This window comes from Gossypium raimondii, chromosome 7, assembly GCF_025698545.1.
Source record: "Gossypium raimondii isolate GPD5lz chromosome 7, ASM2569854v1, whole genome shotgun sequence".
Classification (NCBI taxonomy): domain Eukaryota; kingdom Viridiplantae; phylum Streptophyta; class Magnoliopsida; order Malvales; family Malvaceae; genus Gossypium; species Gossypium raimondii.
This window is the reverse complement of record NC_068571.1, coordinates 1,363,981-1,378,090: the sequence shown is the minus strand read 5'-3', so window position 1 is coordinate 1,378,090 and position 14,110 is coordinate 1,363,981. Positions and strand designations below refer to the sequence as shown.

At 33.2% G+C, this 14,110-nt stretch overlaps 1 protein-coding gene across 1 annotated transcript; it reads right to left on the bottom strand.

The window, feature by feature from the left end:
- Positions 1–11,870: 11,870 nt before the first annotated feature.
- LOC105769088 (UDP-glycosyltransferase 90A1) lies at positions 11,871–13,521 on the bottom strand. The gene has a single exon (XM_012589507.2). The coding sequence runs from the start codon at positions 13,450–13,452 to the stop codon at positions 12,031–12,033; it is 1,422 nt and encodes a 473-aa protein (XP_012444961.1). The 5' UTR covers positions 13,453–13,521; the 3' UTR covers positions 11,871–12,030.
- Between the last annotated feature and the right edge of the window lie 589 nt (positions 13,522–14,110).

Below are 14,110 nucleotides of genomic sequence, written 5' to 3'. Positions count from 1 at the left end.
ATCTTGATGTTCTTAACTTGTCCTCTTAGTTTCAAACTTTAACTTGATTTTCTCTATCCTCCAGCTTCTATTTCTTGAATCTAACTTGATATTCTATCTCCCCATAGTCTCCTTGTTATCTTTCTCTCTTGATGGATATGGAAATTCTTTTGATTTCTAAGTGAAAATGGTGAATATTTGGTGAAAGGACCAAATTGTAAAAAAACAAAGTTTTTTTTCTCTTCATATGTTGGATGCATGGGAAGAAGAAGATGATTCTTCATCTTTCCTTCCATATATATACTAAATAGAATAATAATAAAATAATAAAATATCATTTAAAATCAAATTAAAATATTAAAAAATTAATATTTATTTATTTATTTAATCTAAAATATCTCCAACATCATCATTTTCTTCAGATTTCTCTTTCTTCTAATTGACCATTTTCCATTTATGATCTTTTAAAATTCCATCCTTGAGTCATCACTTAATTTGGTAAAATTACGATTTAGTCCCTCATAATTCTTCACCTATTCAATTTGGTCCCAATTCATCCGTTTTCCTTAGTTTCTAGATTATTCTACCCTTAAAATATTTACACTATTGGTCCTTCAAGTTTTTTATATTTACACTTTAAACCCTCAAATTTTGAATATTTACTCTTGGGTAACAAAAACTTTTCTCACTTTTGTGATTTAATCTTTTCTTGAATTAATATGTCATAATAGACTTCCCAATGTTGACATAACTCAAAATTACCCTTTTTATCACTTTATTTCCTTATTTTACTATATTAGGGATATTATCTTACTTTCTTACTGTAGTAAATTTTCGGGGTATTACAAAACGTCTTTTAAAATAATCTTCCTAAAATTATCAAAATAAAGATGTACATCTCTCACTACTTCAGCTGCCACATTTGTCCCGTTCCCGGTCCGTAATGATAAGCTCTTATCTCTAAGATATTTCATCTCCTCGAACCCCTGCAGAGAAACACAAACATGATGAGTGGCTTTAGAATCAATGGCCCAGTGGTCTTTTGAGTCTTTCACTAAACAAGCTTCTATCACCAAGAGTTTCATATCTTTCCCTTTGGTAGCTAGGTATTCTTTCCACTCTTTACGGTTTGCCTTGAAGTGTTATTTCTTGCTACAAAAGAAGCAGTTAGACTTAGATAAGTTGTTAGGCTTTCTAGTTCTCTTCCTTTCCACTTGTGGTGGCCTAGAGACCTTAGCCTTGCCTTTCTTAGTGCACTTTCCATTCTCTTTTAAGGAAGAAGTGACGACTATATTCTCTTCTACTCTTTGAATCGGTTGACTGTTGCTCAACATCAAATCATAGGATTGTAACTTCTTCATGAGCTGTGTAAGCATCAGGTTTTTGCTACCAAGGTTATATGCGGCCCAAAAACCAACAAAATCCTTGGACAAGCTTTTGAACACCATCTTTATTTAGGTGTTTTGTCCAAATTGACCTTATTGTCCATGACCTCGACAAAGTAGCCCATAAGAGTGATCATATAGTCTTTGACTGGAGTTTTAGGCTTTTGTTGGGCCTTCATTAAGCCAGTTATAGCAGATTGTCGAGTTAAGACAGCTTGGCCTCCGAACATGTCTTCTAGCTTATCTAGAATCGCTTTAGCAGTCTTACAACTCTCCAATTAGTTATACAGGGTGCTGGTCATGCCTGCCAGCATATAGCAACGAGCTATCTCATCAGACTCTTCCTAGTGTTTTCTAGCCTTAGTTTGAGTGGCCCGAGGGCACTTAATATCAAGAACTGTTTTAAGTTTCTCACAGCTCAGGACAATTATCAGGTTCCTTTTCCATTCCTTATAGTAGTTTCCATTCAACTTGTTTTCAGTGAGTATATTCAATAAGGGAGTTGCTTCCATTTTCAAACTGAAAATAAAAACATTGATATATTAATATCTTTGTATTAAGCAAATGTTTGAAAACATTTTGCAACATTATGATATGCATTAAAATGATTCATGAGTCTTACATTAAACCTTGAAAATATTTGTAAGTTGTTGCAACGATAATTTCCACATCCATTGAATCAAGCCACAGTGGGGTGATATGATCAATGAGTAAGAATATGGATTTCCATCCAATTAATACATGAACCTAATTCAATATGGATTTCCATCCAATTAATACATGAACCTAATTCCTTAGGCATTCACACATACTAATAATGGTGAACGTTTGGTCATTATTCTGACTTAAGTATAGCTCCGTAGGGAGTTATTTAACTAGAATATCTTGAGTGTATAACCATCAACTCAAAACCTATCGCATCATGCACCACAAATGAGTCATCGTGGGACAATCTCACCGAGTAGCATGCTTTGACTAGTTTTCCTCTTTTGAACATAGAATTTCTAGATCTATCGCATGATAATGCCTACCACAAGGGTCAATCCTACTGTGAGGTAGTGCACTTGCCATGCCATCACAAAAGACCATTGATGGAGGTCGTAGGTCTTGTTTAGGGACCTTCTCCCACTCAATATTTTAAAAAACATGTAAGGTTTTTATAATTTCTAGTTTCAATCATGTATGATCAATATATACATGATAAGTACATATGACATTCTTTCCTAAACTATATGGCATGCTTATCCCATATATGCATGACATGCTATGATAATTTTAGAATATTCACATTCAATTATTCACAAGAGTCAATCAAACAATTTTGATTCTCCATAATTCTTCTTTTATGGGAAAAACCGAATAAATGAATGTGAACTGTGCACTAGGTAGGTTCCTAAGAAAGAGAGTTGAGTCGTATTTGACCACTTAAAAAGCAAGCCTTTCCTTACTAAATCTAATCGTAGACATGCAACTTCTCATTACCACACTTCTCACATTAAACGAATAACCTAAAGAAGTGAATGGAATAATACAACACATGTATTTTTTTCATTACCACACTTATTATCTTTAATAGATTAACTGTGGATTATCTCATACATATATATATATATATCACAATTATACCATAAATAATTATTAAACAAATATTTAAATAGATGGGTAATAAAATAAAATTTTTAGCCAAGGTTTCTATGGTTTTATTTCTAGAAAATAAATGAAAAACTAAAAAAAAATTACATGTTTTATCGCCACAAGGCATTCCTTGTGTCTTCGACTGCCATCGCTCCATCTTCTCATTGTCATTGACTCTTTTTTGGAAAAATTACATTTATGTCCTATGTTCATTTTTGACTCACAAGAATTCTACAATTAAAAAATAATCCTACGTAGAGATGATAGTCAACAGTCTATTTCCTAAGAACCATAACCTTGGCAAAATTAATAATTATATAACAAATATATATAATATTGCATTCGTTCACATTCATTCCCCTAAACATGCAAATAATTATAAGAATGTCACATCTTATAAAATATTAATCAAACAAGATGAAGAAAGAGATTCGGTCTTGGTTTGCACCATAAAAATAGCATAATCTGGCTCTTAATACCAATTGCTAAAAAAATTCGGTTTCAAAACAATTTTCCTGCACAACGGAAAATTAAAATTTTAAAAATTAACCCGGTTTGTGATATTTATAGCAATAAACCTTAGATCGAAATCATACATGTGTTTTTAGATAAGTGGATCCTTGATGTTTTTCAACTTTCAACCAAACGATCTTCTTTGCTATTCTCGTATCACAACTGCTTTGAGTGTGGGCTCAAACCAATTGAATCGAAACACAGTCCAAAAATATAGACTCATTCTTCCTATCATTTTTAAGTAATCCATATAGGATTGCAAATTTCCATTTTCCATTTCCATTTTTGGAAACCAACATTCATTTCCAAATGATTCCATTTCTCCATTTTAGAGAAAACCACAATCATTCCCGAATGTTTCCCATGTCTCTTTTTCTATTCATTCCGTTCATTTCTATTCAAACACGCAATTAATTTATGGTTTCAGTGAGCTAGTGGAGGGATCGATTGGACATATGTAGTTGAGGCTCAAATGATTTGCAATTAAGTTTCAATTTTTTTCCAATTAATTATAAACTCATTTAGTCACAAATTTATTCCACTATAGTATTGTGATTGAACTCTCCTTAACGACGTACCATTACAAAAGCAACTACCCAGTGGTTGTCCAATGACCTTGTCAAAAGTGTGTTACCCTCATAAGATATCATTGATCTATTTGGGATAATATATGTTCTCTCAATATGATCTTATTCTATCTCATAGTAACCATTATATATTCCTTTATGAAAAGTCAATCACTATCATAGTGATCAAGTCATCCATCACAAAGATGGGCAACCCATAGCCGCATTTACTTTTCATCAACCATGTAGTTCCAATGAGAGGATATCATTTACCCATTTTTTAGACTATGAATTCCACTATTTTGAATGACGCTACATACTACAGAAGTCGTACACCAAACGCACTAACTTTCGGTTTCTTATCTATTTGAACTTAGACTTTTACTTGCACCAAAGTGTATGATTCACACATACATAATTTGTCATCCACTCAAGATTTAGGTATGCCACACTGTGAATGTCACAAGTGAATAAATCCATAAACGGGTCCAAGATATATTCTACCTAGGTTTTATCCGATGTACTGTCAGTCCAGTCAACCACATCCATGTCTCTATCTTCTAGGAGTCATCTGCTCTGATGCCCATGATAAGGCATCTCCCCAATTAGACTTGATAAAAGACATATCAGTCTTTGAATTAGTTTGCTCATATCTGATTAGACTAAGGAAATGCTTAGGTTGTCTACTAATACAAGTCATCTTTCTGTACTACGATCTGACCACGTAATAATGCTTAGAATTATTTAAACATTTAGATAACCAATGAGCAATATTTTCTTCTATTTTTCTTTGCATGCAAAAAATATGTGAGGGCAATATACAAATTATTATTGTAATTCATGAATAATTTTATTAACTAATTTATTCGAAAAATAACAAGTGTACTTAGACGAAAATACTACATTTAGGGCACCAGATCCAATAGCGAAAACTCTAAACCACCCTCAGCAGAAAGATCGATGTTGGTCATGTTGGGCGGAGGTTTGTATGCCCTAAATTACGAATCTAGATCTGAAGCATTGTCTGAACCGTCATCATCAGAATCGCAAGTTTTTGGCTGAGTTGGAACCTACTTTGGTTCATAAAAGAATGCTACTTCTAAGCCATCCGACTTGACTGCCCCTTTGTACGCACCTGCATTTTGATTTTGATTCGTCAACAACATCCATTGCCCCTTTGTACGCACCTGCATCTTTTTCCTCAACTGCATCTTTATATTCATCTTTAACCAAAGGGTTTGATGTACCATCACTGAACCTGATCGTAGGGAGTATGTCATCAGTTCTTCTATACCCCATGTTACAGTCAACATCTGTACTGGATTGTCAACTGGTGTAGGTTGATGGCCCCTTGATACAAGTGATTCCACTCAGGACATCGAACCATCAAAGAATATGGTGCCCGGGTGTCGAGGTTCAGGTTAAGCTTATACATTGACTGATAATGGCCGCCGAAGTTGAAATCGGTGCTTGAAATCGAAGAATGTCTTCCCATTGATGCTTCGAGGACATCATAATGGTATCTTTGTAACAAAGCAGTGAACCCACTACACAACCGTGTTGCAGGACTTTATTCTTCTACTTCAATTCCTGCATTAGTCGCAAAAATGGTTGAAAATGGGCCAACTCCATCAACCTTGGCAAACTCAACATATAAATCAATTATAGCATTTCCACTTGAGTAATGTGATGATATGACCGCCTCTAGCTTGAGCTCGTCTTTCACATCAAATAACTCATACTTAAAGGGGTTCACTAATGCTAGATATCTATATTGCAAGCTCAAAATTCTTCCCCAGCTTGAACCCTCAACTTTCCTTCTGATTTTAGTCCCTACGCAATTGAATGGTACGGTTGAAAGCCAATTCCACAGAATGGGCTCTTGCAAATACGACCCCAATGTCCGTATTACAAAATTGATCGTCATAGTAAATTACAGATTTCACTCGGCACCTCGTTTAAATTTAAAATTAAAAAAATATTTAGAATAAAAAAATCTTCAAATGGTTATCCAAAGAAATACAGATGACACTCGCAGTGCAACTATTCAAAAAAGAACAAATTTGCTGTGTGTCTAAGAATTCAATACTTTAGTAGTTTAATAGCAAAAAAAGAACGATAAGAGAGGCAAGACGTGCTTCAAAACTCGTTTCAGAAGATGCATTTTCATCGAATAATAATAATGAAAGGCTTTCTGTGCTCGAAAATGCATTTAAATAGAATCAATTTCAACAGACGCATGCTTTAAAGGGTCTTCAGTGTGCTTGAAAAAGTGCTTGAAAATGTACCCGTGATTCTTAGGGGCAGAGCACTTTGGCAAGGTTTGAGTGGTAGTAGATAGAAAGCACGTTCAGTTAGGTGAACTTTCCTGCTGACATGGCAGGAAAGCGCACCTAGTTGGATGCGCTTTCCTGCGCGCTTTCCATTAACTACAAAGAAAGCACGTCCAACTAGGCATGCTTTCCTGCCGAGTCAACAAGAAAGCTCGCCCAGCTGGACGCGTTTTCTATCCACCACCACTCAAAGTTTGACAAAAGTGCCTTGATCTCGAGAACCCTGGGTAAGATTTGAGGTTCATCTTTTAGATTTTCGATGAAAACCACTCTTCTGTGACGCTTTTTTAACCACGAGCTTTTTTTTATCTTTTCAGTCTCACCCATCCCCCGTGCCTATAAAAGGGGGGGAACTCCTAAGATATTCCATCTTTAAATCCATCATCTCTTTCAGTCATCATCCTTCCACTTTATAATATTTATCCCTCTTGGTTTTCTTTCCCGCTTTAGTGTTAAAAAATTCTGTCGACAACAAAATTTCCTGTTTGATGTATTCTTGAGTCATCGATGATGCAATATCTATATGAGATACACATATTTCATATGTCTTGTCGAGATGAAACTATTGCCTTAAAAACTTATCCTGTAGAAGTCGAGTTCCAGGGTGTTTTTTCTTTATACGATCATGGGTGGAAGTCTACATAAAGGTCTTGGTCGACAATCAATATGAGGTCATGGATCAAAGTATAACGGGAGAGCCAGTTGATAGTTGTTATACAGGCACTGACCACCACCAGACATGCGAACGTCTAGACTAGAAATACTGTAGCAAAATAGATAATTAATGAAACAACAATATCCGCAAGTATACGGGTCAAATTGTAGTATAAAAGAACGTTACAACGAAACACTACAGAAAGTATTCCGAGGATTGTATGCAAAGGAGATTGAATTAAACTAAAATTAATTATCTACGCTAATAAGTTGAAATAGTACCTATTTAAAATTATATTACGAAAAATAAAATAAACATCAATTAATATAATCAACCTAAAAATTAATTAAACTAAAAATCAAATAATTAAACAATCGCAAATAACCTAATAAAATAGGCAGGAACTTAACTCACTTTAGTGATCCTAATTCACTTCAGTGATCTTAATTTACTTCAAAACTCAGTTTTTATCGAGTTAGCTATTAATTAACTAGTTATTACCTCTCGACCTCTAACTAATTAACTAATCGATCAATACATGCTTGCCACTCGACCTCACTTTCTTGATCGAGATAAATTATGAGGTACTTGGTAAACTTATTCCTCGATCTCGTTTATCCTAAATTACTTCCTACGGGTGTCACTCTCTAGGGTTTAAATGTACATAATTTAAACCAACCAACCCAAATTTCAACCCTCATTCATTTGTTAATTATTCACACATCCGTTCGTTAAACTCCTTAAAGAAATTAGCTACTCATGAATCAAAATACAATAATTCCTAAACTCATATTTAACATGCAAAACAACAAATTAAATAAAAGTAATGAGTATAGAAAGAAATCCATTTTCGATATTGATTGAAGCTTAAAAGCGAAATCTCCTTTAACAATTGCGAAGATCACCTTGCTTGCAATTGGAATCAACAACGAAATAATGAAAAACTAATATATTAAAGCCTTAGATCAAAATCGAATCCAAGTTAAAATAAGAACAAAAGTATATAAAGGACTAAATTGAAAAGAAAATAAAACTAAACTAAAAACCTAAAATACTAAAACGACTTACTTGGACAAGTCTCCTCAAATGAGACTTAATATGCCTATTTATAGAGTTTATGCTCAAACCTAATCAGGGTTACTAAGCAACCCAAAATTCTGATTAAAATACATTGTGTGGACTAAAATAACCTTAATTAAAATTTCCTATTTGTCACTCGATGTCGCGACACTACCTTCATTTTTTTTTGGTATTTTGGTTTTGAGGTTCAGTGTCACGACACCACTTCCTAGTGTCGCAATGCTGTAGTCGCCTCTTAACTCTTAAGCTCGAAAATAGTGCTCTACTCACTAGATAGAGTCGTTAGATCATCCCTAGACCTAGAGTGGCCCATTAGGTCATAACATAACTCAAAATTGCGTAAAAATGATTATTTTGCATAAATTAAACACAAAGCGGTAAAAACTAAAAATGGTGAATAAAAACACATAAAAACGCTATAAAAAAGCTCGTTAAGTGTCGAAAAGACCTTAATTTGCCATAAAAAATTATGGCAGATCAGGAACGAGCTCAAACTTTTTGGATACCCAGAGATATTGCCTTATAAATATCATACAGAAGTTTGAGGGCATAATCATAGGAAAAAATTGTGGGGATTCCCGCTATAACCGGCGTAATTTTTTTCTCTATTTCCACACAATTGATATCTTTAACCTTCTTTTTTATTCGAAGGCTGACACTGCCGTAGACGCAGAAGGACTCTCAAGCGGGCAACGACTGTGGCAGTGGAGTAAAAGTGATGCTTCTTCCGAGTCGACAACAGTTGTCATTATTAAACAATTCATTAATAACTACAACTGTTGCCACACTGGCCCAAGTTTGACCTCTACTTGGGTTGTGTTCTTTATTGCTTTTCAGATAAGCTTTTGCATATAAAAGTGCTTTTCCCTGAAAAGTAATAAAGTACAGACATCATTTCAGAAAAATTTTCAACTTAAAAAAAACACTTTTTGGTACATGGAGAAGTTAAAAATTTTAACTTCTCCATCTGCCAAAAGTGCTTTTGACTTCTATTTACATTTTTAACCTTTGTCTTCTTCCAAAATTTTTAGTATTTATATTTGGTATATAAATATTATCCCTTTTTAAACTTTAATCTAAATATATGTAATATTTTAATTTGTTAGGTTTATATTTTCTATGTTATGCTAATATCTAATATGAGTTATATATTCAAATACATTTTAAAATAAAATAATACAAATGTGTTAAAAACATTAATTAAAAATAAAAATAATTTTTAAAATAATACAATTGTGTCAATATCTAATTACAAATATTTAATCATTATATTTAAATATTTAAATATAGTTTATATATTCTAATTAAATTTAATAAATAATTAATATTAATTACTTAGAAATATGTAAAATTAATATTATATATTAAAATATTAACAATAAGTTATAATAAATTATTTTTTATAAATTTGCTAAAATATCATAATATTAACTAATTTGAACATTATTTAAATACATATTTGTAACTTTATAATATCATGTCTAAAATGAACATTTTATTTCTCAAAAGCACTTTTTGACAGCAATACCAAACATTCAAATTTTTCAAAAGCACTTCTCTAAAGTACTTTTCCGCATCACTTTTCAAAAGTATTTTTCAAAATCACTGAAGAACTGGCCCTTAATTGGAACATCTGCTCTTTGATTGAGAGCACTCTTGTGTAGGGGTGAGCAAAACTCGATTTGACTCAAAAAAATAAAAAAAAATTGAATTTCGAGTTAAACGAATCGAGTTATTCGAGTTAATCGAGTTATTCGAATCAACTCGAATATTTTTTTTCGAATTTCGAGTTCGAATCGAGTTGAGTTTTCGAATTCGAATAACTCGAATAATTCGAATAATTCGAATATCAAACTATAATATTTTACATTTTTACCCCAAACTCCCAAACTTTTTACTTTTCTCTCAAAACTTTTACTCATTCCCACTTTCCCCCCAAAACTTTTTCTCTCCTCCCCTCCCCTCCCAACCCCTCAATCTACCCAAAATCTATTTCCCACCAAAATTTTACTCTCCCATTTATTTTTTCTCGAAATTTTACTCCCAAAAACCCTCAAAACCTTTTATTTTCCCCCAAAATTTTTACTCTCTCCCACTTTTCCCCTAAAACTTTTATTCCCTTCCCATCCCACCTCCCATCTATCCCAAACCCTCCCTCCAATTTTTTTAATATTTTCCTCCAAAATTTTACTCCCCTATTTACTTTCCTCAAACTTTTATTCCCCAAAACTTTTTATTTTTCCTCTAAACTTTTACTTCTCACCCTTTACTCTCAAATAAAAATCAAAATTATCCAAAAAATCACTAAACATAAATAGTAATAATTTTATTTATATCTACTATTTATATTATTAAATTAAATTTCATATTTTATATTATTTATATTATTGAACTGTTTAGTCATATTGAATATTTATATTAAAATTGAATTATTAATTATGCCATAAAATATTCGTGTTAAAATTTTATATTGGTATCAATTTCACATTTTGTTTTAAAATAACTTTTATTAAAAAAATCATATTTTTACATTTAATATATTTTTTAATTCTAAAATACATAGTGACAAGAATCTGAAGATAATTGAAACAACTAAGCAAGCAAAGAAGCTAACCAATATATAAAAAATTAATAAATAAATTATGAAGTGATGAAAGTTAATAAAAAATTTGATTAAGGTGGACAAATTTTATTACGATGGGTGACAATGGTTACAAGGACCCAAAATTATTTTTTAAAATTTAACTCGAACAAATATATTCGACTCGATTCGATTCGAATTCCATCTCACTCGACTCGATTCGAGAAAACTTCAAATAAAGTTAGGATGATAAAATGAGATTCGAAAACTCGATTAACTCGAAAATTTTCGATTCGATTCGATTCGATCGAATGCTCACCCCTACTCTTGTGTCCACCTCGGTGTCAGCCTTCGGATAAGAATGAAAGGCTAAAGATATCAACTGCTTGGAAAAAGAGAAAAATATTATGTTGATTAAACTGGAAAGCCCTTCGTTTTTCCCTATGATTATGGCATCAATATTATATATGGTATATATAAGGCATCATTTGTGGGTATCCAAAAAGCTTGAATTCGTGACTGCATTACGACCGTCAATTGACCTCTAGTTATACTCGAACCTAAGATCGCTTCACAACCGCCGACTGGGACCACCACTTAGATTTCGACCCGTGATCGTATCAAACATTGTCACCCCAAAACCTGGCTTTTATAAGATGGGTTTCTGAGGTAATAGTCCTATCCCGACATAACATATGAAATATATGTGTTCTAAGATGCATTATCACATCCCTGCCCTCTTAAATCTATCTATAAACTTTCACGGTTTTACTCTCAAAACCCTAAACCCTAATTCCTAAATAAAAAACCCTAAGCCTAGAAAAACCTTGAAAACGATGGTCGAGAAAAGAGAGCGACACACTTTCACACACTCTCTACAAAATCGATTTGTTTCCCTAAATCTTGAAAAAACGACCTATTTAGCCAATTAAAAAAATTGACATATATTAATAATTTATACCATTTATTTTATCTGCTGGAGTTGAAAACAATAATGTACTAGAAATTCAATAAAAGGATGTCTTATGTAAAATATTAGATTTTAATGCTTAAAGCAGCAAAGCCACGCTAATGTTACACTTTCACTAATTTTCAGTTAACCTCTAAAAGTTTATACTTTGGAAATAAATACTCTTCGGAAGGTTAGATAATTCTTTTTATAACATTATAAATAGTACAACTTTTTTAAGTGAAAGTTTTGCCATAGAAACACTGATCTTCATTTATTGAAATTAGGACCACACCCGCACAAAAAAGAAAGAAGTACACGACTCTCACGTGTGATGTGGAATTGAACACAATTTTAAAGGCGGACGTCTTGCTTCTTGTTGCATAGTTCATTAATAAGCGTATCTAACGTCTGCCAAGACGATCCATCACCGTCTGCCATAGCCATCTTAGCCAACTCTGCAACTTCTTTTACTCTTTTCCTCACTTGTTTCCCCATCTCTCCTTCCATTAACTCCTTCACCATCTTCATCAACCCATCCCATTTCACAAACCCAGGTTTCATCCCATTGCATGTCGAGTCAACTCTTAACCCTACCTTGATTTCTTCCACCACCATTCTCGCATTCAGTGCCTGCTCAGCTATCATCGGCCATGCAAGGATCGGGACCCCATAACATATGCTTTCCAACGCTGAATTCCACCCACAGTGACTCAAAAACCCTTCAATACATTGATATTTCAGTATTTGCCTTTGATCCACCCATTGTTTCACCACAATGCCTCTCCCTTTAACCTTTTCTTCAAACCCTTCATCCAATATTGATTCAGATTCTTTTTTCCTTAACACCCACAAGAAGTTTGCTTTTGATTCTTGCAATCCCATCGCTATTTGTTGAAGTTGTTCCGATGAGACCTCGGCTTGAGAGCCGAATGCTACGTATAAAACGGAGCACCCTTGAGCTAGCTTTTGATCTAGCCATTGAATCCAAAAGGGTTTCTTTTGAGGTTCAAGTTCGGGTTCAGCTAAGCACAATGGTCCAACACACCAAACCTTGGGTATTTTCTCACTGTTCCAATTATCAATATAAACTTTTTCCAACTCGTAAAAGCTGTTAACAATAAACCCCAAACTGTTTGACATTGATTTCACTTGATCAATGAAAACCTCCATTGTAGGACCATTTGGATTAGGCATCACTGTATTGAAGTCGTTTCTTGTAACCTTAATCCATGGAAACCGAGTCACTGTGATTAACTCATCATCTGACTCAGCCCCATCCAAAAGCCTGTCCTCAAAAACAGCTCTGGACACGCATGAAATAAATTGGTTCATGCCACTAAACACCAACCTTGGTAACCCAAACTTTGTTGCAGACTCAAGGGTCCACCATAGGAACCCATCTGACACCATGAAGCTAACTGGTTGAACCTGAACCAGACCCTGGAGCTTTTCTTCGACCATGGGTTGCATCTGCTTTGTGGCTTTACAAAATGAAAAAAATAGCGACATTGAAGGTAATAAATCAGTGCTCTCAACACCAGGTGGGATTTCAGGGGCGTTTTGAGGGAAAGGGATGTCAATGATACAGACGGATGTGTCGGCAAGAGACTCGGAAATAAAGGGTCGGTTTCCGGTGGTGGTGAACATTGTCACCGCCATGCCACGGCGGAGCAGGAGGCGAGCTAGGTTGAGAATTGGTATGATGTGACCTTTTGACATGAATGGAAAAAGAACTACATGATGGATTGAAAATTTTGATGAATTTGTATCCATTTGGCTTTCCTCTTACTCTTTCTATGGCTTTTTCAACCTGTGGTTTCTGCCAGTTACTTGAAAATTCCCGAGCAGGTTTTATAGGACTCTTACCGCACGTATGATTCACTTGAATTGAATAGCTTGATTTGAATTATATTTTAATATACTAATTATTATATTTAATTTAATAAAAACAAAAATATTTAATTTAATAACATTTTAATATAATTATTTTTATATTAAAATATTTTTTAGTTTTATATTAAATTATATTAAAATATTTCAAATATTTTATTTTTATATTTTTAGTCAAGTTTTAAAGGACTAATCTGAAAATTAATTTTATTTTGTTATTTAAGTTTGCATGGAATAACTATTCTTTGGTGATAAAAAATAATTATTATGGGAAGACAAATAATAAAGAAATAATGGTGTTAATGATTAATGAACTGACATTGTTCTATTAGAATAATATTATTTTTTATAATTATTTACGGTTTGAGTATAGTTTTATTTGGATCGAGAGTGGTATTCAAATAAAACTCTTTTAATAATGCCGCTCTAAGATTCGATATTGTTATTCCAAATGCTTGGTGGAAGAAATCCACTTTCACTTATTTTATCTATTTGTTGATAGAATAATACTATTATTTAAATGTATAATTGAAATGGTGTA

Excerpts from the sequence above, each read along its gene's own strand:
- LOC105769088 (XM_012589507.2), bottom strand. The coding sequence starts at position 13,452 with ATGGATACAAATTCATCAAAATTTTCAATCCATCATGTAGTTCTTTTT.